Here is a 26925-nt window from a genome sequence, read left to right on the forward strand (position 1 = left end):
TCTAGTCTCTAGTGTCCAGAATTCAACATCAATAAACTATAAACAATGTTAGAACCAACAGTCAATGATCAATGTATTGATAAATTGATGGGAATTCCCCGATTTCTGTACTTCAATTTCAAATGTGTTGAAATATTTCTCAGCATCAGATACATTGGTCCTCTGGCTAAATGACTAAACCAGCCTTTTTATCCCAATACTGATTAGTCATGGTTATGATATATGCTCCTATAGACCGGTATAGTCTTCAGTTTAACCATTAGGTCATCGGGGGCGAAACAAGATGTTGTGACATTGGTAGTCAAAGAGTCAATGACGAAAGATAGGTAATTTAAATAATAATAAAGAATATGAATAAAATTCCAGCACGTATGGGTAAACTGGAACTTTCTTGCCATTTTGGCACATTACACTGATCTTTAATGTTATTAGAAATATTTCTATTGTTCCAAACTGTCCCACGTTTTGATATTTCTAGTATTAAAATGGAATACACATTTTCTGCTTCTCAGATCAACAGGTGGTCGAAATATAAAGTACTTTATATTAACATTAGAATAGGTAGGTACTCGTATAAATTTAAAGAAATAATGTCATATTGTCATGCCTTCTTGGAAATTTTACTAAAGCCAGATTCCCACCCTACATTTCTAACACAGTTTGGTGAGCCTGGGCGTAGCTAACGTGTTTTAATTGGGGGCAAATCACTGTTGACAAATATAGCCAAAAAATATCAATAAATGCAGAATAGTAGTACTATAAATACTAGGAAATTATTTAGAGAGTATTTGCATAGTTAAAATGGGGATCTATTTATTTTTCTAGAGAACATGAAGAACTTGACGAATTTATAAAGCCTCTTCGAAGTCTTCGACTTTGCTTTTCAAAGGAATTTTCTACAAACTGGTGGGTGTATGAAAGTTTTCTATTTCTTAAGAACTGACGTGACACATGTAGGTATCGTAAAAGTGTGTTTTTTTTATCAAATTAAATCCTTTTTTCCAACTTGAAAAAAGTGTGATGTAAGAGTTACGCAACCTAAAATTACAATTTCAGCCAAAGCTTCTGATAAATAGTAGTACTATAAATACTAGGAAATTATTTAGAGAGTATTTGCATAGTTAAAATGGGGATCTATTTATTTTTCTACAGAACATGAAGAACTTGACGAATTTATAAAGCCTCTTCGAAGTCTTCGACTTTGCTTTTCAAAGGAATTTTCCACAAACTGGTGGGTATATGAAAGTTTTCTATTTCTTAAGAACTGACGTGACACATGTAGGTATCGTAAAAGTGTGTTTTTTTTTCAAATTAAATCCTTTTTTCCAACTTGAAAAAAGTGTGATGTAAGAGTTACGCAACCTAAAATTACAATTTCAGCCAAAGCTTCTGATGTGTCAGTATAAAACCTACCTAGTTACGGTATTACCCTTGTATTAGACACTCAGCTTAAGTGCATCTCTGAAAATAAAACATAAAAATCTGTTACTTAATTTTAAATTATTCATATTAAAATTAAGAAATAAATCCTCGCTACATGCACAGAAGGAATCTTTCAAATACACAAATCTTTCGAATATTCAAATATTCGTTCGAAAGTTTTTAATCCCTCATCAAGATCAACAGTCGAAATGATGGATTGAATTGCCCTTGACCAAAGATTATTATGACTCATCCAGTGCAGTTGTGCAATTAGACATTGAATAACTCTCCTAATTGTATAAAAGAATTTAGAGAGCACATAAAGTCGAATTACTTGCACTTCATATAAAAGATTATCTGGAGTTGAAAGCATACCTAATAGGTATTACTTACGTATTACCTATAATATTAGGACTGCAATTAGACAGATCATCAATACATCAATTCGTCTTCATAAGGATTTAACTTGGAAGGAGTGTTCGTCCATTTAAATTGGGTCTTGTATCTTGTTCCAAATTCTGGAGAAGAGAAGATTTATTGAAATTTACCTAATATTTATTTATTTAGGTTTTGGATGATTTATTAAAATTCTGGATGATTTCAATAAATCATATCTACCTAATTACATAGTTTTTAATGTAAAATACATTATGTCTGAAGGTTTTCTGAAGGTTTTTGCAAAAGAATGTCTGAAAAATGAAAGAAAGGGGAGAGAAAAACAGGATGGGTACCTATAACTAATACTTTTAAAAACAGTAGGTATCTAGGAATAGACGGTAGACATATTGAAGGGTTTATTATTTACTTGAAATAAGATTTTTCTACTTTCTTTAATGATTGACAGTAAAACTATCTTGGAAATCATATTGGTACCTTACTCGCTTCCATTTTCAAGTTCTAGATTAGCATTTCATTTATTCGGGACACTGAAAAAGAAATTAAGAGTATTTATTTATTTACAAACTCACGACTTTCAAAGTCATTTATTTGTTTTACAAAGTTCCATTTGTGAAAATAAGGTAAAAAGTACTCTAAAGATCCTAATAGTGAATCAGAGAAAGATAAATTAGGTACAAATGAAAAGTTTAGGTCCCTAGTAAATATTAATCATAAAATAATAAATTATTTCTGATCATTTTACCATGATCATCTTTTGAAAGGTCACGAACAAGAATTGAGATTTTTACTGCTGAATTCCGGATGAATAAAAGCAAGATTATTATTTTTACCTACGCATTTAGCAAGCCCACCTTTGTGGCCGAGTGGTTAAATCTCTATCCGGAGGTCATGGGTTCGAATCCCGATCAGGGCGGAATATTTAAAAGACAAAAATAAATAAACAAAATGTTCCTACGCTTAGAATTTGTAAAATAAACAAATAATAGGTAGGTACCTAGGTAATATATGTAGACAATAATAAAACAACTATAGAATGCCATTTTGTCACGCATAGATGTATCAGTGAGGGAGAAAAATGGTCATCAAAAATAAAATAATAATAATAATAATAATAATAATAATAATAATAAAAATAGCAGACTAGGCATTTAAAAGAGGATATAATACCCAGTTATCAATATTCTCATAAAAATTTGCATATTCGCACGATGTCCTCTTAATATATTCAAAATTGGCGATTAGGTTCAAAGTCAGGTATTCCAATCTACCTCTGGATGCTGGCTAAAATAGCTATTAATAGTACAGTGGAGTGGCTTCTTCTTCTTCATCTTTTTTTTTTTTTTTTTTTTTTTTTTTTTTCATTATAGCCGCTAAACAAAATTGATAAATAACATGAAACTCAAATTTTACGTTAAAGAAAAAAAAACCTGCTCAAACTTTTGATCTTGGCATAGGTATTCGTAGTTGGAGTTTTCTAAGAAAAATAGCGGATGACGCAGGTTTACCAGCGAGATTCAAAATTAAAGATTGAAAGATAAGTTCACCTCTGTGGCCGAGTGGTCAAGAGCACTGACTCTCAACCCGAAATCCCGGCCAGGGCGGAAATTTTCTAACCAGATTTTTCCCTTGGATGGCCACAAAAAGATAAGCGCAGGTTGTACAATGTACACAGTCTCCTGAGAACAAATGTGTGGAGAAAAGGCGTATTTTCCTGTCAGGAAACTGACCACAAGAAAATTGACCACTGCTATAATGGAAACCAAATTTTCATTAATAACAGAAATTTTCAACTCATAACATTTTGTTTAATTCCACGCTTTCTGGCTCTTCTTCTTCTCCTCCTCCTCCTCCTCCTCCTTGGTCTTCACCTATATCTACTTCTCCTCCTTCTTTATCTTTGTCTTTACCTCCTCCTCCTCCTCTTCCTTCTTTCGTAAATAAATCTTCTTCTCCTTCTTCTCCTCCTCCTCCTCTTTCGCCTTCATGTTTGTCTTCTTTTCCTCTTTCCTTGCTCTGTGTCTTGTCCTCCTCCTGCTTCTTGTTGAATGTCTCCTAATTGTATAAAAGAATTTAGAGAGCACATAAAGTCAAATTACTTGCACTTCATATAAAAGATTATCTGGAGTTGAAAGCATACCTAATAGGTATTACTTACGTATTACCTATAATATTAGGACTTCGTCAGACTTAAAGCTCTATAAATATGATCAAAAATTGTTCTTTATCAGAAGGAAAGGATATTCTGCTTATTTGAATACAACCAAAATGCCCAGCCTCCTTAGTCATCATTTTTTCTTCACTTTCCTTATCCCAATTCTTTCCAGCATTTGTTGAACAAAACCTGCTTCTTCTTTCTCTTCCTCCTTCTCCTCCTTCATCTTTGTCTACTTCTCCTCCTTATTTCTCTTTGTCTCCTTCCTCTCTTCCTTCTTTCGTAAATCCTCGTTCCGCTGAGAATATATTGCGTGGGTCTGATGATGTCAAGCTGTCAAGAAGGTTGAGTGGTGCAAAACTTTGGTTGAATGTTGAGCATCTCAACTGTTGACTCTAGGTCCCAAAGGCTCCTGATGCAGAAGCGAAGCATTTTTTTCCATCGCTCTTTAGCAATCTACAACAAAAGCATCCTGTCCCCAAGTCATTTGACTCAAGCCATCTGCACCAAACAATTTGCTCCAAGCAACCTGCAACAGAAAAGATTAGTCAGATTAGGTACTTTCAACTATGGCTTAGACGCATACATCGTATACTATTACAGTCAAGAATAACGCTGCTTCAGAAACCTTGCTTTTTTACAGGAATTACATAATTTGATTACAGGAAATGCAGGATTTACGCTGCTTCAGAAAGCTTCAGAGTTTGTTACAGGAAATCCAGAATTTGTTATTTACGTTACTCCAGAAATCTGCGGATTTTGTTTACAAAAATGTAAATCAGGGTTCACAGGTGAAATAATAAACAAGAAACAAAACAAATTTAAACAAAAACAAACAAATAAAACAACACCTTTGCTATTGAAAATGGTTTCCTGAATCATGGGCCAGAACCAAAATCTAAGTTTAAACTTGGTTTAGGTTTAATTCTGAGATTAAGGAATCTACTTCGAAATCAACCAATCAAATTTCTTAATCCAAGAGTTAAATTTTAAGTTTAAAGCCTGATCAGAGTGATCAGTGATTGTAGTCCTGGCCATCAGTCAATCTGAAACTCCATCTATGATCAAGTTTAAACTTGGTTTAGGTTTAATTCTGAGATTAAGGAATCTACTTTGAAATCAACCAATCAAATTTCTTAATCTAAGAGTTAAATTTTAAGTTTAAAGCCTGATCAGAGTGATCAGTGATTGTAGTCCTGGCCATCAGTCAATCTGAAACTCCATCTATGATTTATTTTTGCAAGTACTAAAGGGGCGGAACATTGAACTAACACCTCATCGAGCTTTAGTCACTTTTGGTCGTTTCACTGACCTCACCAGCTGTTTAATCTCCAGTTGTTCTTTCTGAAAACATTCCGATAAAATAACATAAAACTAGCCAAAATTTGCCCGGAATTAGGTGAGTCAGAAGTTACCTTGAAAATTTCAAGCCAAAAGCAAGCTCAAAATTCTAAAGCCTAAGTTCAAATTTTAAATACTTAAAAAATTTAAAAAAAAATCTTCTTCTACTCTCTCTCTCTCTCTCTCTCTCTCTCTCTCTCTCTCTCTATGATTTTGCAAGTTCTAAACGGGCGGAACATTGAACTAACACCTCATCGAGCTTTAGTCACTTTTGGTCGTTTCACTGACCTCACCAGCTGTTTAATCTCCAGTTGTTCTTGCTGAAAATATTCCGATAAAAAAACATAAAACTAGCCAAAATTTGCCCGGAATCAGGGGAGTCAGAAGTTACCTTGAAAATTTCAAGCCAAAAGCAAGCTCAAAATTCTAAAGCCCAAGTTCAAATTTTAAATACTTAAAAAATTAAAAAAAAATCTTCTTCTACTCTCTCTCTCTCTCTCTCTCTCTCTCTCTCTCTCTCTCTCTTTCTCTCTCAGCATGGGTTTTTATCTCGTTAGGCTGTTCATATCTTCAAAACAGGTCTCCAAGATTCAAGATGCTGCCTCTAATACCGTCTATACATGGAATATAATAAGATGTTAACCTCGCCCATGGGTTAACTGAAGAGATTATTTCGTCAAGATGGAAGCTGGGATTTTATGCTGAAAGTCCCGCGGGATTGGGAATCAGGGAAAATCCCTGCAATATGACAGTATTGAGTGCCAGTTCAGGCGCATTTCCACATAGGTATTTAATATATTCCCATCTGAACGCTTTTAACAGGGACTTGGGACTATTGTCTATTTCGTCCTTTCTTCGATTTTTTTTTTTAATGTATTTTTGTAGTACGATTTTGTTACTTTCTATTACCTACCTACATATTAGAGATCATGTTAAGAGCCTCTTCATAATGGTCCTTGGTATTGTGTACAGTTTAGGTACAGCGTTTAAATAAAACCCTTGAGAAGTTCTCAGGAAAATTCGGCAAGGTCGAAGCCTGATGCGATACGCACTGAGCTAGTATGAGAAACGTATCAGATGTTGCATTAAAAAGTATCTGGCGTCCTTAAAAAAGATTAAAAACGATAAAAAGGTCACCCAAGTTCAAAGGAAAACCGGCAGGAAAAGAGAAAATCCTTGCAAAGGAAAACTTACAAGGCGAGGGTAATTCGGACTCTGGGGAATCTCTCCCAGGTATTTTCGAGGACTCTACCCCCTGCACCCAAAGTCCTGCAGCAGATCCAAACAATAGAGAATGAACCAACATCTTGGCACTGTGTATGACAATCATATATAAGAACTTGCCCAACCCAGGATCACCCTTTAGTTCTTCACAGTTCATAAAGAACTGAGGTGTGCGAGAGTTTTGGATAGATTTTATTTCTTTTATTTGACTGTAGCTACGAGTGAAATTGGACAGGAATAAGTTCGCGTGAAACGTAAAATTTTGGACTTCTGCTATTTCTTCTTTGGTCTGTCTCTTCCTCATTTACCTTTACCTACTTCTTGCAACGTTGTTTGAATACTGAATAGGCCTGAGTACTTGAATAGTACCTATAGGTATTTTTAAAATAGGTACTTTGATGTTCACAACTTCTTCTTCTTTCTCCAAGTTTTGTGATTTATGCCTACCTTATCTTGCGCCCACTTCTTTTTATCCAAATAGAAATCATTAGAATTCAACTTTATTTTTATCTGTACTATTTTTCCTTTTCTTCTTTCTTTCTTTCATTTTCTCTTGAGACTCCCAACACAATGAAGTTGAGCTTTAATTGCCGTCGCTGCTACAGCTTTCGTTAGACTGTTTTCAGTAGGTCTACAGTAGCTCTCTTGGGACTGAGGCATAAGCAGTAGTGTTCTTACCTAGATAATTTCTGAAGAGCTTCTCTTGTTTGTCCAATGACAATACATACTTCGATAAGGAACATTGTGCATTTCAAGTCCATTGTTTTTTTTTCTACTTCTTATTCATTCATCCAAATTAGAAAGCAAGTTTTTTTTTTTTAGGAAAGCCACTTCTCCCGAGTGAGGTTTGGACATTTTATAATAAGGACGTATTGTCCTTTTCTTCTATTTTTATTGTTTCCATGTCATGAGATATTCCAAGTAGACACAAATGGTCATTCTTACCATTATATTGTTTGTTGTATCTTTTCTTTAAAGCTATTTGTCCCTTATGCATGTGTTTCTATTTTTATCCGATTTGCCTGCTCAGGCATTAAGGACTGAACAGGTCTGTAAATATTGAGCCAATAGCTAGGTACGAGTACACACACAATGTGTCTCTGGTAATGTCATCGGATTGCAATAACAATGTAGAATGCAAGTCTTGTGTAGTGATGAGACATCGCCTCCTTGAATGAAGGTAGGCGGCTAGGATTCTGTGTTGTTAGAGATGGCCAGCACTTCCAGTCTGTTACCAAGAGCGTGTCTATACACTCTAAACATTAAACACAGTGGTGCACTTGATAATATATCATTCATAGCATGTCCTGTCCCTTGTAGCATGACTCACATCATAACAATGAGCCTTACATTGAAACGGAAGTTTTTAATCCTCTCAAAAACCTACTCCTTTGGAAAGGGTTTTCATTTTATCAGATTTTTCGTTTACTGAAAGAACGAAGCAAGCTCTGGGTTTTAAATCGATGATTTTTCTTATTGAACGTTATTTACAGAGGGAAACTATAACAATCAGAGTCCTTGTCCGACTTTTTCTTAAATTTGCCTGTTTGTTTGTTTCTTTGATTTACCATAGCTTTTAGACGGTCTGTCCGATTTGGATGAAATTTGGCAGGATATATCAAAATCAAATCGTGAATTATGTATTTGTAATAAAGCAGAGAGCTTCTTCACAACTTTTGTGGGTATCACACCATTACTGAGTGTCTCCTTTACTATTAGTTCTCATCTACTCGTATCATCACTGGTAATACCGCTACTGGTCGCTACTCGATTAAAGTAGCTACTCAGTTGTCTTCACGAGTCTGACACCACCCCGAACTCCAAGCACAGAGCCGAAAAACTTCGACCCCGTCGGGAATCGAACCCGGGACCTCCGGCTTAAAAACCTAATGTGGTACCCACTCGGCCACAATTTACGGCTTTTTTTAAAGTCATTTATTTTTATGTTCTCACTAATATTGAACCTAATCGGATCTTGGAGGGCCACCCTCGAAATCCTATCATGATTTCTACACTTCACTAAACCACAAGTATCAAGTTATTAAGCTAGTAGTACTAAGTGCTAAGTAAGTACTTAACATAGTATACCCATCTCACTTTCAGAAGGTTGAGAATTGAGAAGAATATTTTTTTAGGCAACTGAAGCAATAACTTGAATGCACGTCTCACAGGCACGCAGTTTTGAGTGTGAATGAATTACAATGTCCAAATAATCATCATTCTAATTTTCCAAGTAATAACTTTAATGCACGTATCATAAGGCACACAGATTTCATGTCCAAATAATCTCACTTTATATTGGTAATTTGCCTAATAGATAAGAATGATTAGCATATTTTTATATTTTACGTATGTAGGATTGTAGATATCTGATACCTTGTTAAAATGATAATTTACTAAACTTCGAAAGGACTTATTGATCAGCGATTACCTAAGTTTTGTGATTTTGTAGTTTTGTGAAGCAGAAAACTGGCAAAGTTTCGCAAAATAAGCATTGGTCATCCTCATTGACATATGACCCATGAGAAATTGTTTATATTTATACACACTTGTTATTTAGTAATTATTTCTGAGCAGTAATAAATGCAAAATAGTAGTACTATAAATACTAGGAAATTATTTAGAGAGTATTTGCATAGTTAAAATGGGGATCTATTTATTTTTCTACAGAACATGAAGAACTTGACGAATTTATAAAGCCTCTTCGAAGTCTTCGACTTTGCTTTTCAAAGGAATTTTCCACAAACTGGTGGGTATATGAAAGTTTTCTATTTCTTAAGAACTGACGTGACACATGTAGGTATCGTAAAAGGGTGTTTTTTTTATCAAATTAAATCCTTTTTTCCAACTTGAAAAAAGTGTGATGTAAGAGTTACGCAACCTAAAATTACAATTTCAGCCAAAGCTTCTGATGTGTCAGTATAAAACCTACCTAGTTACGGTATTACCCTTGTATTAGACACTCAGCTTAAGTGCATCTCTGAAAATAAAACATAAAAATCTGTTACTTAATTTTAAATTATTCATATTAAAATTAAGAAATAAATCCTCGCTACATGCACAGAAGGAATCTTTCAAATACACAAATCTTTCGAATATTCAAATATTCGTTCGAAAGTTTTTAATCCCTCATCAAGATCAACAGTCGAAATGATGGATTGAATTGCCCTTGACCAAAGATTATTATGACTCATCCAGTGCAGTTGTACAATTAGACAAATCATCAATGCGTCTTCATAAGGATTTAACTTGGAAGGAGTGTTCGTCCATTTAAATTGGGTCTTGTATCTTGTTCCAAATTCTGGAGAAGAGAAGATTTATTGAAATTTACCTAATATTTATTTATTTAGGTTTTGGATGATTTATTAAAATTCTGGATGATTTCAATAAATCATATCTACCTAATTAGGTACATAGTTTTTATTGAACATAGCTTCGCTGTATTATTTTAGGCTTGGAGATTTCAGGAAAGTTTGGATCATGAAGGTCCTGGGTTTAATATCTAAAATCGAGAGCTTAAGTATACATTATGTAATAAATGTAATATGTAATAATAGGATTCTATCTAAATTGAAAACAGTACAAGGAGGATATATTATGGGTTTCATTGTATCAATAAGCTTGAAATGACTCGCTTCTAACCTCCTGAACTTTTCAGAATTTTGAGATATTGGCTAAAGTGATTCGGCAATACCTAATGTGAACTGCTCCAGGCAGAGAGAAATATTAAAAAATCATTAATCACAAGTACATTCACATATGAAATTTATTCATCTCTTATCGTTGGAATATTAGTAGTGATTCCTAATTAATCATTTTGTTCGCTAACATTAAAGTCATTGACTATCTCAGGTCACTTCTATGAGTACCTATAGACATAAAGGAAACACTATGCGGGTAATAGAACGTCGTGTAATGTCACACCATTTTGTTTATTTTTTCCTGTAAAAATCGAGAAGTCGGCTTATAAATTACGTTTTGTTTGAACAATTAATCATTTTGTTCGCTAACATTAAAGTCATTGACTATCTCAGGTCACTTCTATATGAGTACCTAATAGACATGAAGGAAACACTATGCGGGCAATAGAACGTCGTGTAATGTCACACCATTTTGTTTATTTTTTCCTGTAAAAATCGAGAAGTCGGCTTATAAATTACGTTTTGTTTGAATGAAGCAATGTTTACACGCCGTCGGTATGTTTTACCAGCGACATTGAACGGACGTATGTACGTAGACGCAAAGCAATCATAAAATTTAATGTGTGTGCTTATTTAATTTAAAAGCAAACAGAACTTACAGAGGCGTGGGGATATCTTCATCGCCGGAACTTTTCGGCAACTTTCATGTGCTGAAACAATCGTATTCCTTTGGTCCATAAATAAAAAAGAAATACCGAGTTGTTTGTGCACAAACCAGTTTCTAATGAAAGTTCAAAGTTCCCATTAGATATTTTCATGATCTCAAACCACGAAACATCTTCCTGGCCCTTTCAAGTTGAGCTTTTATTTCTCCCTATGACAATGTTCTTTCTTAGAAGAAAAGAAACTTTGAGACGATCTGATATAAAGTTAAAGGAACTGGGGGGTTTGAAGGCGTGCAATGCCACGAAACATCTTCCTGGCCCTTTCAAGTTGAGCTTTTATTTCTCCTTATGACAATGTTCTTTCTTAGAAGAAAAGAAACTTTGAGACGATCTGATATAAAGTTAAAGGAACTGGGGGGTTTGAAGGCGTGCAATTATATTGGCAAAAGTTTAAACCTCACAAGACGAAAGATGATTTTACTGACACGCAGCGAAGTACTCTATTGTTGGAAACAAATACTACAATGTCAGGAAACAAAGATAAAATATAAAGATACCCAGTTGTTATAAAGTTGTATTTTATTTACAAGTACCAACCTACCTCTAGTTTCATTTTTTATTGTTCTAACGATTTAATTATTGTTATTATTAAAAAATAAGTTATTCCCTCCGACAACTCCTGTAGAGCTTCTAAAAGAGGGCACCTACCGGCAAATGCCTCAATTCCCCCGTTGAGCAACCCGGCCCTAAGTAAATAACCCCAATATTTTTTTTCCTCCTCAATAAAGTGAAAATTCCATAGAAACAGAACGCTAACCCCGGCTACATATTGGAAGATAACCAAAGGGCAAGGTTAATAATGCGTACGGAATTTTCTTCTCTAAATTATCAAATTTTGAGATACGAGCGTTGAATAATAACAAAGGTACCCACGAGTTGGAGGATTCTGTCTTAGAGGAGAATTCAATAGAGCTTGGGCTTGGAATGGACACTAAGGCCGTGTTTAGAGAGGCTTCAGGGGGTCCGGGCTCCTTTACATTGTGTGATGGGACTCCGACAAACTTGGAGCATCCACAACCCCCATACCACAGTTCGAATTCTTGCCCCCTCACCAACGGGTCCTGTAAACGGGCCTGATGAACACGTATTATGAGAGAAAAAGAGATGACTACTTCTTATTCATTCATCCAAATTAGAAAGCAAGTTTTTTTTTAGGAAAGCCACTTCTCCCGAGTGAGGTTTGGACATTTTATAATAAGGACGTATTGTCCTTTTCTTCTATTTTTATTATTTCCATGTCATGAGATATTCCAAGTAGACACAAATGGTCATTCTTACCATTATATTGTTTGCTGTATCTTTTCTTTTCTTTAAAGCTATTTGTCCCTTAATAGGCATGTGTTTCTATTTTTATCCGATTTGCCTGCTCAGGCATTAAGGACTGAACAGGTCTGTAAATATTGAGCCAATAGCTAGGTACGAGTACACACACAATGTGTCTCTGGTAATGTCATCGGATTGCAATAACAATGTAGAATGCAAGTCTTGTGTAGTGATGAGACATCGCCTCATCGCTCTAGTTAGAAGTAATCTTTTTCACCATTTGTTTCGCCCTTTCATGGTTGTTATTATTTATGTCAATCAGATCCGTTTTTATGAGTTTTCTCTCCTCTTTCTCATCCTTTCTCTTCGCAACCCGCTGTCGACTCTTCTCTCTTCCCCTCTGTCTCTTCCTTTCGTTGAAAACTCTGTCGCTATCCATTAATTATGATTATTTATTATACATTTTATGATGGTTGACTTTTATTTCGCTTTATGAATGAATGATAAAATGTTTAATGTTTCGTTTATGTTCCATCTCTCCATCATGTGATGGGCCATTTCATAACCCTTCTCCTTTATCTTCCCCATTATTAATTGTCTCGTTGAAATACCTCCAGGGGGAATGAAAATTACCATGGTGACCTTTATTTGGATCTAAAGTTGACCTATCTCCTCGCCGCTTTACGGAGATTACAATTTTTGTAAAAATGTCCTGCAGCCTGGAGGCAATTATGGCAGCAGTCCAGAAGTTCCTTTGCAGACGATAATAAAGATAAAAATGGATGAAATATTGAAACACTTGATAAGTAGGCAAGCGGTAGGTAATCCCTAATTAAGACACTATGTGCAGAAATGTAAAGCTTGAGCTTAAAAAATCCAAACAAACTATGGTGGCTTTGAAGAATAATCTTCTTACATTGATAGCGAGCTTTGCTATTTCAAAGACGCTTTCTGTTAAAGATAATAAAGATAAAAATGGATGAAATATTGAAACACTTGATAAGTAGGCAAGCGGCAGGTAATCCCTAATTAAGACACTATGTGCAGAAATGTAAAGCTTGAGCTTGAAAAATCCAAACAAACTATGGTGGCTTTGAAGAATAATCTTCTTACATTGATAGCGAGCTTTGCTATTTCAAAGACGCTTTCTGTTAAGTTCCCATTAATTTAGAATTCTTTCAACGTCATGCTTAAACTGTAGAAAGCAAGAGACAGTCTTTTACTCTTTTTCTGATAATTTTTGTTCTGTTCTACAAAGCTAATGAATTGTGCTCTTAGACAATTTCTTCTTCGCTTGAAATTGTTAGTTTCCGATCTGTCGGTGACTAAGAGACTTGACAAGATATCAAGATAACTAGTTGCTCAAATCCATTATTTTAGACTTGGCGAAGCGAAGCACCACTTCCTTTACCCACCAGCAGAAAATAAAGACCTAAAATCTAAAACGTGATGCTGATATTCACGCAGGAGAGAAGAAGAGCTTCAATATTTTAATAAACAGCATTAGGTCTCAAAATATATCAGAAACATATTATAAAGTGTAGGAAAAAACCAGAACTGGTATAATATGTTTGAGATTCCCACATGCGAAATCACATTATTCTTCAAATGGCGGATTGCCAGATTTCGGGTAATGACCGTACAACAGGATTCAAACGACAGTATGCCATTATATTTATATTCCTATCATATAGGGTATACGGTCAACCCAAGTGGAGGTGTGTAGTTGATGTACGGCTTTCTAAGTATTCCTCTTTCAGTTGATTTTATGTGCTTTTTTAATGAAAAAAGTGCAGTTGACGTGTGTTGGAACTTGACGTTATTTACGATTTCCAAACCGAACTTGAGACGTGACAAATGTCTCGGGGAAACTCAAAGCGGCTCAGGGGCGTGGGATGTTCAACATTATCTGTCTACTCTCTAGTGTCCAGAATTCAACATCAATAAACTATAAACAATGTTAGAACCAACAGTCAATGATCAATGTATTGATAAATTGATGGGAGAGCGGCTCAGGGGCGTGGGATGTTCAACATTATCTGTCTAGTGTCTAGTCTCTAGTGTCCAGAATTCAACATCAATAAACTATAAACAATGTTAGAACCAACAGTCAATGATCAATGTATTGATAAATTGATGGGAATTCCCCGATTTCTGTACTTCAATTTCAAATGTGTTGAAATATTTCTCAGCATCAGATACATTGGTCCTCTGGCTAAATGACTAAACCAGCCTTTTTATCCCAATACTGATTAGTCATAGTTATGAATGGTTATGATATATGCTCCTAGACAGGTATAGTCTTCAGTTTAACCATTAGGTCATCGGGGGCGAAACAAGATGTTGTGACATTGGTAGTCAAAGAGTCAATGACGAAAGATATAAATGGAGATTTTCTGAGAATTACTTATTTTTAATGTTACCTAAATTTCTTGTAAAGTTATTTATATTTTATAACTCTATCCCTATAATTAATTATTTGCAGACAAAGTTATCTATGATGTTTGATTAATAATTATTACAGAGATTGAAACAGGTGTTAGATAAAGTGTGGAATAAAACCCAACATAGCACCTATTAGTTTTCTAGGATGTAAATTTGTGTTATTCAAATGTGGACACTACTTGGTGGTCATGCTATTTAACAGCTTATGCTATAATAATAGATGCTAAAAATAATATTATTAATTTCATTGTTAGCCTTGATCTTTGTCTGTATGACGCATGAGCAGATTTTCATTGGGCTTTTCTGGCGAGATTCTTAGATAGATCTTCTGAAACAGGTGTTAGATAAAGTGTGATAAAACCCAACATAGCACCGATTAGTTTTCTAGGATGTAAATTTGTGTTATTCAAATGTGGACACTACTTGGTGGTCATGCTATATTTAACAGCTTATGCTATAATAATAGATGCTAAAAATAATATTATGAATTTCATTGTTAGCCTTGATCTTTGTCTGTATGACGCATGAGCAGATTTTCATTGGGCTTTTCTGGCGAGATTCTTAGATAGATCTTATGAGACAAACAATGACCATAGCAAAGTTTGAAAAAATCTAAGCATCAAGGATGGGGAAGTTATCGGCAAAAAAAGTAGTAAAAGCGCGAAGTACGAGATGAGATAAAACCGTGTCTCTGATTCGTGTCTCTGTGAGAACTTAAAACAGGTGGTATTCAGCAGGACCCTTTATATTGAAGATAACATAGGCAGGTATACATTCTAAATATTTTGCCAAAGCCTGTGTTGCCAGAATTTAGGTTCACATTTTAAACTTGAACTTGAGTCTTCTTCAGTAAACTCTTGTAGAATCTGAGGGTCATCTTCACTGGAATATGATATGTAGGAATGTTTTTGGCCAAGAACATTAACCTTCTGGACCCAATTTCACAACTTTTTACGTAGGGATCAACCTATAATTCATAAGTTTTACCCGAATGCATATAATCTATTAGAAGGGAAAGACATGACAAATAAAATATCCAACACAAAGACCCTAGGAAACTTTTTCAGCACGTGTTCCCGTGCCCTAATGTACTTTTAAAATTACCGAATAATTTATTTAGCTAGGTATTTATTTCGATTGTGCCCCTAGAGAAAATTTTACATGAAAAAAGTACAATAAAAAGAAAACTGTATACATTATATCTGCAATCTGCACACATACATACCTAATGGAAGTTGATAACAATTTTATATCTTTTTTATACATATATTACACAAATCAAGGTATTGAATATGAAATTTTAGTGGTACATGGAAACTAACGCCATATTGTTTTTTTTTTTTTTTTTTTTCATTTACAAAAAGATTATAAATCAAATCACCCTTTGCCTTTTTTCCATTTTGGAAAAAATATTCCCTACATTGTTGATATTCCCTACATTGTTGATATTCCCTACATTGTTGATATTCCCTACATTGTTGATATTCCCTACATTGTTGATATTCCCTACATTGTTGATATTCCCTACATTGTTGATATTCCCTACATTGTTGATATTCCCTACATTGTTGATATTCCCTACATTGTTGATATTCCCTACATTGTTGATATTCCCTACATTGTTGATATTCCCTACATTGTTGATATTCCCTACATTGTTGATATTCCCTACATTGTTGATATTCCCTACATTGTTGATATTCCCTACATTGTTGATATTCCCTACATTGTTGATATTCCCTACATTGTTGATATTCCCTACATTGTTGATATTCCCTACATTGTTGATATTCCCTACATTGTTGATATTCCCTACATTGTTGATATTCCCTACATTGTTGATATTCCCTACATTGTTGATATTCCCTACATTGTTGATATTCCCTACATTGTTGATATTCCCTACATTGTTGATATTCCCTACATTGTTGATATTCCCTACATTGTTGATATTCCCTACATTGTTGATATTCCCTACATTGTTGATATTCCCTACATTGTTGATATTCCCTACATTGTTGATATTCCCTACATTGTTGATATTCCCTACATTGTTGATATTCCCTACATTGTTGATATTCCCTACATTGTTGATATTCCCTACATTGTTGATATTCCCTACATTGTTGATATTCCCTACATTGTTGATATTCCCTACATTGTTGATATTCCCTACATTGTTGATATTCCCTACATTGTTGATATTCCCTACATTGTTGATATTCCCTACATTGTTGATATTCCCTACATTGTTGATATTCCCTACATTGTTGATATTCCCTACATTGTTGATATTCCCTACATTGTTGATATTCCCTACATTGTTGATATTCCCTACTTTGTTGATATTCCCTACATTGTTCATATTTCCTACTTTGCTTATACTCCCACAGGATCGAATTCACAAAATCTAATTACCCACCTAATACCGTATTTCAATGGGCTAGTTTCGATCTATATTTATAAAGTTATCAAGGATCCAGAGGCTTTTCTACTGAAAACTAGAGGAAAATTTTGCCTCTATTTTCTACGAATATACTGGTGGTTTATTCCTGTGTTTTTCAACTAAAATAGATCCCTGCAAAACCTGTAAAATGGCTCGAAAGTACAATATGTTTTTCTCTTGAACAGTCATCTAAACACGAAAAATTTAACGTCTACAATAGATAAAAAGATTGGATAGCTAGGTTGTAATTATTGGGTAAAATTAATAAAAGAGAACGAAAATAGATAAAATATCCCCAGACTCAAATAGCAATATCCCTCTGGGAACCTCCCAATCAACATCGAAAGATATGAAATGAATGCTTTTTCATTTCAAATTAAATTTAACTTTGTGAGATTCATATAAAAGAAGAAGACGATGAAGAAGGAGAAAAAGAAGACAACGATGATGAAGAAGAAAGACAAATTTGTCATAAATGCGGACTTCAATTCGGGCAATATCTTTCTGAAGAACATTTGTAAATTTCATTTCATCTAGATAGTTAGTTTAAGTTGGAATACATGGAATTATGTATTAGGAGGTATCTTTCTTTTTAATTCCTATGGAAAAAAAGTAGAAGATGAAGATAAAATTGCTAAGAGATAAATGTGATATGGCCGTGGATTCCAAACCCAGTTTTTAATGTATTTTCATTTCCTCTCGTATGAGGTTTTGATTGATCATCTTTTCTACAGTATTAATGTAAAAGGTTTGCCGGCATTGTCAGACTTTTTCAGTTCGTCAGGCCTATCTCTCGTTTTTTTTTAAGTATAGTTTTCTTTGAAAAGAAAGATCTTCGTATGTCGTCTTCATCATTTATCTTATGAACGTTTTCAGCGAACTATTTATAATCATTGAGATATTTGAAAACTTTGCAAATTCTATCTTAACATGGCACATTGTCTGAGCCTTAGGGTGAGACCGTGAGATGTTTAAGAACATGCATCAAATTAAAAGCTTTCCATATTGAGTACCCTGGGGCTCATTTTTCTTTCACGAGTTTTCATCAAGCTGATGCTATTTGAAATGTCAAGTGTGTATACCAATAAGTGGAAATTCAATTTAGGAAATTACTGTAAAATAAAAAGGGTAAATATGTGTTGAAACAGAGAGTAGCTTGTATTCGAAATATGAATTCTATTTTCATTGAAATCCTGAGAGCTATCCAGAAATGAAAATAAAATTATATAGGTTCGTACCTAAAATGTAGATAATTGAAAAAATAATACATAATAATAAAGCACATCAAAGCTTTTGTCGGTTTATTGTAGACTTTTCGGCAGGTACCTATAATATGTAATTTATTTACAACATTAAATATTTAAAGGCAAAACTCGAGAAAAGGGAGAAAAAAGACTAATAATAATAATAATTTTATTTTAGTGAGATTCTGAGATACCAATTTCAGTCTTCGATGTATTGAAAAATAACGCCACATTCAGTTGATTGTGATGGTGTGTTCGATGTCATTTGTAACGTACATTTCCTATTCACAGATTTAGGTCAAGTATTTATATCAAAAGACAATGAATGTGTTTGTATGCTAAGTGTTAGTGGTATGTGACTTGTGAACGCTCTTCAGTACGAGACTTGGAGAACCTGAGATCTGTCGCCTAGTAAGCCACACTAGACGTCAGGCAAATTGTTTTGTGTTCTATTCTTCTCAAAGTTTTGTAGCAACAAGAAGAGAGAAGTAAACAATGGACGTGAAGACTCAAAACTCTAAAATTTATAGGTAGTCCTGTTGAAATAAATTAAATCTAGTAGTAAAGAAAGAGTAGTGAGATACAATGTTGCCGAAACGCACAAAATAGCTATTCAAAATGGCCCAAACACTACGGAAACTGGAAACATTGCCTCCGCTTCCTCCCATGATACAGGTACTCGAGGTTTTGGTGCTTTCTTCAAATACCTACAACACACTCTAGGGTAGTATAATATACATATACGGTACAAACAGCATCTAGATATATGTACCTTATCATATTCTAATAATAACCATTATTATAAAAAATACAATTCAAACTTTCTCGCTGAGAAAAATTTCGTGCCAAGTTTGCAATCTGAGAAGAAAAAACTTGTGAATTCTTCTTCGAATCCTTTGCCTGGAAACTTACTTTTAAAAGATTTTTCTACCGTCATACCCACGTACTTCGTAACTTCCCAGACAACTTGACTAACTGGAGTGTAAATTTGTTGATGACCCTGGGAATCGAACCTGGGAGGCTGGGAACTTCTGGGAACTCGGAATTTCTGCTACGTTCTTGGATTAGGTTGTACGTTATTAAATCTTTTATTTATGGTTTTATTTATTGAGAAAAAGAAAGAGTAAAAAAAAGGCTTGTAAAAATATGTGAGGAACTCAATCAATCAATATGTTTCCGATAAACTCCTCAATTCTGATAAACTCTTATTATTGACCGAATTGCCAAACCTTGAGTGGAACCCCACAGCAACTCACATTTCTCACTATAGGATTGCAACTTCCAAGCCCGTCAGATCAGAAGAGACACCATCTCATGTAAGACATCTGACGGATTGATATTCACACAGCGGCAAAGTTACCACCTAGGTGGAGTTGATTGATTAAAAAATATTGAAAAAAATATTCGGTCTTTGTATATTTATAAAATGATGACTAAATAATAAAGCACTCTACAATTAGCCAAGTACTCATAGCTCGTACTACTGTCAAGAAGATTCTGCCATGGGTATAGCTAGAACTATTTGTAGTTTAAAGTGCTAAAATATTTGTAAGACATCCCAAATTGATAGATGGCCCACACATTTTGAAGAATAATGTGATTATTACACGCTAAACGCTGATTATTAGATATGATTGGCAACCATTACTTGTTCACAGCTGGACAAAGGTCTATGATAAATATTAATATTCCTAATTTCCTACCTACTCATTTTTACATAAAATCGTCATCCTGACATTACGATACCTTCCAAATAGTTTGACCTTCAGCTCGCCAGTCGGCGTGGCAAATTCAAATTTATTTGCCATCTATTATGCCATCCTAGCCAACCTTGCACCAGGCTTAAAATGAATTAAATACACAAGAAGACGAAATAAGCAAACAATGCATCAACAGAGATTTATGGAACTAGCAAATTTGTAATCATAGCCAGTAGGTATTACCAAGTGTGTGTAGGTACTTCAGGTCGGGTATATTTGAATACGATTCCCAGCATTGGATAGATTCTAGCGTAGAATAGAAGAGACCTTGTTTATGCTGCTAGAATGAGACTGAAAAGTCCCCACAGGCATTTGATTAACCTACAGAACATGTCCTAATTTCTTTTATTCCCGCTGAAGGATTTATCCACTTTGTTTCAATCTTTAATCACAGATTCCGAAGCGAAGTTTAAATCGGAGGGTTTGAGTTTCTATAAAGCCATAAAAAAATCAATAGCTTTATTGTGATGTGGTGAGTACTCTAGTCGTATGGTCAGAGGGTAAAGGTTAACAGCAATGAAAAAAAAAAAAAAAAAAAAAAAAACTAGGCCTAACCAAAGTTAACATTAACATCGTTTTCGCCAACACCGACGTTACTTTCCGAGTTCAAAGAACGGGTAGTTCATAAAACAAGCTGAGCCAGAGTTTTAGGAGAGCAAATTTTTCTTAAATCCTTTTTGCAAAAGTTAAATGAAATGAAAATCAGATTACTGAAGGAAATCGTTACAGGAGATAACATAATGGTGAAAGCAAACGAGAGGAGATTAAAAGTTTTTTTCTTCGAGAAAAAATGCGAAAAAAATGTTTTTGTTGTGAGAAGAACGACGAAAAGTGAAGAAGTTGTTAAAACAAGGTGGTCTATTATTCCCACGAATTAATCATCATGGTAAAGCACTACAAAGTGGATAGCTTTCTCACTTTTAAAATCAAAAAGAATAGGAACTAAGGAACGATAAAACTAGGTACACTAACCATCCAATTTTGTTTGAAAGGGGGAAGATTTAATCTAAATTTCCATTCCTGAAAACACAAAGAAACCTGACTATGTGGATAGATTCTAGCGTAGAATAGAAGAGACCTTATTTGTGCTGCTAGAATGAGACTGAAAAGTCCCCACAGGCAGAAATCAACCTGAGGCGTAGTATGGATAGGAAGAAGGAGGAGAATGAGGAGGAGAAGGAGGAGGAGGAGAAGGAGAAGAAGGAGAAGGAGGAGGAGGATAAGAAGAAGACAAAGAAAGACAAAATTCTGGTCTTTGACAAAATTCTGGACAAAACAACAAGGGGGTTGGGATGCCTACAATCCTCAATATGTTACAGGACAAAAAAATACTAAAAGAAAAAAAAGGAGAAGACAAAACAAAAGTAATCTGCTGAAGTAATACTGGGTGTCTCAGAATGACGCACAAAGTTTACTTTGAGAAGATTGTTCTGGAATCTACTCTAGAGAAAATTTTTGCAATAAAGTTGATCTTTGATGCTTGACTCTCTGAATTTTGAGTTTTTTCAGGTTTGTCAGCTATAAAGGTGTGTCCACACTTAGTCGACCGGCCATCGATGTCGACTGAACCGTCCACACTGTCTCAACATAGAGTTACCTCGTCAATCGAAGGCCAGTCAACTATATTTGGACACAAATATTAAGACTGTGAAGTTTGTAAGAACTTTATGGCTTCCGAAGCACCCTGTTTTTCATTAATTCCATTATAATGATTGGATTAAATATTCTGTTTCAGATATTGGTGTACATATCAGTAGCAAACGGATTATTTAGAAATGGCAGACAGGTCCATGGAGATAAAGAAGTTGTTCTGGAGTTACAAGACGAAAACAAAACTCAGTACCATGAGCAGAATTTTGACACCAGTAAGTAATGCAAGAAAAGTAATTACTCTAATGCGAACGAAGGTTTTTATACCTCGTCCCATCGATTTCAAAAATACTTGGGGAGCACTTTAAGCTGTTTGCAGAATGCAGGCTCTCATTACGAGGAGTAGATATCTCGTAGTAGCTTAACCCATCCTTTAGGGCTGTCTGGAACTACACCTAAGCCTTGGAGTGGGCTTTTTGTGTATGAATTTAAGCAAAGGAGTAGATATCTACTCTGCTATCTGTTAAAAAGGGCATATCTATACTGTCGTAAATGGTATACATTTATAATAGTAATAATTGATGAAATCTCGAGAAGAGTTCGAGCATGTTCAAGAGGAAGAAACAATTCCCCAATTTAGGGTCAAAGAAATAGTAAAAAGAAAAATCCTTCAAATCGTCAAATCACTTGAAATCCCCCACGATTTGTAATTGTAATTTGATTATTTGCATCAATTATAATTATAGATTACAATATTGCAGCAACCTCCGTGGCCGAGTGGGTATCACACTAGGCTTGCAAGCAGGAGGTCCGGGTTCGATTCCCGGCGGGGCCGAAGTTTTTTCGGCTCTGTGCTTGGAGTTTGGGGTGCACTCAGCCTCGTGAGGACAATTGAGTAGCTACTTTAATCGAGTAGCGACCAGCACTACAAAGTGGATAGCTTTCTCACTTTTAAAATCAAAAAGAATAGGAACTAAGGAACGATAAAACTAGGTAGGTACACTAACCATCCAATTTTGTTTGAAAGGGGAAGATTTTTTCTAAATTTCCATTCCTGAAAACACAAAGAAACCTGACTATGTGGATAGATTCTAGCGTAGAATAGAAGAGACCTTGTTTATGCTGCTAGAATGAGACTGAAGAGTCCCCACAGGCAGAAATCAACCTGAGGCGTAGTATGGTTAGCGTGGTGAACTTCGGATCTGGGGTTTGGTTTTCGATTTCAGAAATACTTAGGAAGCACTTTAAGCTGTTTGCAGAATGCAGGCTCTCATTACGAGGAGTAGATATCTCGTAGTAGCTTAACCCATCCTTTAGGGCTGTCTGTAGGTACTCGAGGTTTTGGTGCTTTCTTCAAATACCTACAACACACACTAGGGTAGTATAATATACATATACGGTACAAACAGCATCTAGATATATGTACCTTATCATATTCTAATAATAATCATTATTATAAAAAGTACAATTCAAACTTTCTCGCTGAGAAAAATTTCGTGCCAAGTTTGCAATCTGAGAAGAAAAAACTTGTGAATTCTTCTTCGAATCCTTCCGACCTTAAAAACCAGAAAGTTACTCAGGGGAGCAAAAACTCTAGCTGGAAAAGAAATAGCCGAAACTTCGTGAAAAATTCCGTTAATTAATGAACGGAAAAAGCCTTGCAGACCCCTGACGACTTGATGATAATTAGGCAATAGGCAATTTCGTTAAAATTAGAAAAAAAGTCAGAAAAACTACCCCTACCCCCGCCTGGAGCATGCTCAGACGAACCTTCCAGCTAGCCTAATTATCCCAGTTATGTCAAATGTCAAAAAAATAAATAATAATAATGATCATATATGAAAAAATGGTATGGGGAGCTCGGAATGGAGAGAAAAGGGCTTGGAGAGAATGAATAGAAGTATGAGGGAATCAAGAGATAGTGTGAGGAAGAGAATGGAAAGCGTAGAGAAGCTTAGAAATGAAAAACGTGGATAGGGCGGAGAGAAGGAATTTGAGAAAGGAAAAGAAAGAGTTGGAAGGAAAAAGAGTTATGATTATGCAAGAGCTGTGCAAAAATGCCCGATTTTTGCAAACAAAAATTTCCATACCAAATTCACGGAAAGTTCATTTTGACTTAACAAATGTTTCAAAATTAGATCAAATCTGAGCTACATACAACATAATTATACCCAATGTCTTATTTGGTGAGAGAGAAAACATGGCTAATGTCGTGCGTAGTTGTTATCTGGATGGGCAATCGTCTAGGCCAGGCCACCTATTTCGGGGTGCACTCAGCCTCCTTAGAGTAATTTAGGAGCTCATTGTTGTTGTTATTATTAGCCTTCTTTTGGACAGCTCTGAGCGAAATGAGGACAGAGGGAAATGACTGAGAAGGATGCGAAATATATGCGAGTGGGAAGAGAGACAGGAGTAGACAGAGAAGATTTCAGGGAGGAAGAAGGAGAAGAAGAAGAAATGGAAGATGAAGAGGAAGAAAAAGAATAAGAAGAAAAAGAGGAGTAGGAGGAGGAAAAGAAAAAGAAGAAGAATTATGACGGAAATATAGGTAGGGAGTTACAAGAAGGGGGAGAAACAGCCATGAAGGAGAGCACAAAAAGGAAGAGAGAACAGATTTGGGGAAGACGGAAGTAAGCCCCCACTGTCATATGTGTCAATCGCGCCAAAGCATACACCCTTGGGTTTTTTTAATCTCACCAGTCTGAAGCCATCTTTCTTTTGTTTGTCTTTGGAAGTTTTATTTTCCAACTTGAAGGCTTTTGTGAAATTTTCTAATCTACATGGGAAATTGAAATGAGTGAACAGACCCCGGGGGTTTTGATTATTTACTTTCGGCGAGGAAGAAGTGCGAAATGCCAACATTGTGTACAAACATACATGTGGGTAGGTGTCGTTCTGTTTAGCCTTTCATGTCAGGATTCTCACATGGTGAGCTTTTACACTCAATAGGCTTTAAAAAGTCATAAATTTCCATCTAATTGTGATCATTACTTTGCCACTTACTAAGTAAGTACTACCTACGAGTGGGTACTTACCTAACTCATTAATAAACACTACCTACAGTACCTATCTACACACCAAATTCAGTGTTTTCCTGAATTCAGCAAAACTTAAAGCTGCTAAAAAAGCATTGCCAAATTCTCGCACAAGGACATCCAAAACTTTATCTTCTTTACGGATATTAGTCGGTTTCGGGGTTACACTATGATTACGATATCGGTATTCTCAGGTATAATACCTAATAGGTGATTAATAAAGAGTATGGTGTATGGTCATTGTATTCGTTATGACATTGTACGGCTCACCCTGTGACGTGCAAAACCGTGGTGAATCGTGTCCATGTCGAAATCAACCTTCCCTTTACGCCGGGTTTACGGTTTCATGTTGACTACAAACTTTTTATGTCCATTATCCTTTTTCGGGAAATTCCACCATGGAATTCTCTTCATAGGGACGGGACTCACAAAGTCTAGTAACATTCAAAGACATCCCTATAGTAAAATATCTAAAGGCGCACGGTGAAAGGGAAGATCAGTGGTTCGGTGGAAGAGCCCCTTCAGGAGAACCTTGCCAAGAAAGAAAAAAAGGTGATGCCTGGGCTTGAAATTTCATGTTAAAAGCAATATTGAGTGTGTCAAAAAGTCATGTTCTGTACACGCCTTTTCCAGAGATTTTCCTTGCGATAAATGATGTTAAGATGAAATTGTAGACCCGGCCGTCAGAACAGCTCCAATCTGCGTCCCCAAACCTAAATTGAGTCCGGGGTCACACGTAAAATCCTAGGTTTCAGTAGAGTCATTTACAAATTGAAACTCATTAATTACTTGCTTTAGCTTTTTTTGCTTACCTGTTAATTTATTTATACCAATTTATTTACACAGTTAATTTATATGCATAGGTTATACAAAGTTATTTACATACATCCATTGTATTTACATTTTTTAGCTTCAAACTTTAAATTGTTGTAATAGGATAGGTATAATAGGCGTGTATTAATCAGTTAGGTATGTCATAGCTATGATGACTACAAGATAGATAATGGGATGTTAATCTTGGTACCGAAATTTAAGTTGTTCAAATTCAAACTTTCGTTTGGCCGTAACATTGAAACTTTTAATAGGTAGGTAGTCACTCTTGTAGATTAACAACGTAGCACTTTGAATAATTGTATTGCAGTAAACTAGCAAGTTGTGGCGACATTAAATTTAACAAGAAGTACCAATATTGTACGAGTACCTATCATTTCGTTTATTTGATTTACAATACCATTTCGTTAATTTGATTTATCATTTCATTAATTTGACTTTTTAATTTATTTAGGTACCTTGTTGTTTAATGTTTTATTAATTTGATTTGGTTGGTGGATGTTGTAGATCCACTTCTGACGGAATCCTTTTCATGGTGCAATGTTGGACTCCTCGAAAAGCAATTTAATTTCTCTCAAAAAACGTTGAATTCATTTTTCAGAGCATTCTTTCTTCTTTAACAAACGAGCTTAAATACTGGAACAGCTGAAATTATTTTTTTCATTAATTTACATACATCCATTGTATTTACATTTTTTAGCTTCAAACTTTAAATTGTTGTAATAGGATAGGTATAATAGGCGTGTATTAATCAGTTAGGTATGTCATAGCTATGATGACTACAAGATAGATAATGGGATGTTAATCTTGGTACCGAAATTTAAGTTGTTCAAATTCAAACTTTCGTTTGGCCGTAACATTGAAACTTTTAATAGGTAGGTAGTCACTCTTGTAGATTAACAACGTAGCACTTTGAATAATTGTATTGCAGTAAACTAGCAAGTTGGATGTTAATCTTGGTACCGAAATTTAAGTTGTTCAAATTCAAACTTTCGTTTGACCGTAATATTGAAACTTTTAATAGGTAGGTAGTCACTCTTGTAGATTAACAACGTAGCACTTTGAATAATTGTATTGCAGTAAACTAGCAAGTTGTGGCGACATTAAATTTAACAAGAAGTACCAATATTGTACGAGTACCTATCATTTCGTTTATTTGATTTACAATACCATTTCGTTAATTTGATTTATCATTTCATTAATTTGACTTTTTAATTTATTTAGGTACCTTGTTGTTTAATGTTTTATTAATTTGATTTGGTTGGTGGATGTTGTAGATCCACTTCTGACGGAATCCTTTTCATGGTGCAATGTTGGACTCCTCGAAAAGCAATTTAATTTCTCTCAAACGTTGAATTCATTTTTCAGAGCATTCTTTCTTCTTTAACAAACGAGCTTAAATACTGG

The 26925-nt window shown here is 35.0% G+C and overlaps 1 protein-coding gene across 1 annotated transcript in view; it reads left to right on the plus strand.

Moving 5' to 3' along the window:
* LOC103514658 (collagen alpha-2(IV) chain-like) overlaps nucleotides 1-26925 on the plus strand; it is a 52275-nt gene that overhangs the window by 16323 nt on the left and 9027 nt on the right. Inside the window, exon 2 of the mRNA XM_026827564.1 lies at nucleotides 21798-21927. Within this exon, the coding sequence (XP_026683365.1) occupies nucleotides 21798-21927 (130 nt within the window). The remainder of the gene's footprint in view (nucleotides 1-21797; nucleotides 21928-26925) is intronic.

Source organism: Diaphorina citri, unplaced genomic scaffold (genome assembly GCF_000475195.1).
Source record: "Diaphorina citri unplaced genomic scaffold, Diaci psyllid genome assembly version 1.1 scaffold1199, whole genome shotgun sequence".
Classification (NCBI taxonomy): Eukaryota; Metazoa; Arthropoda; class Insecta; order Hemiptera; family Psyllidae; genus Diaphorina; species Diaphorina citri.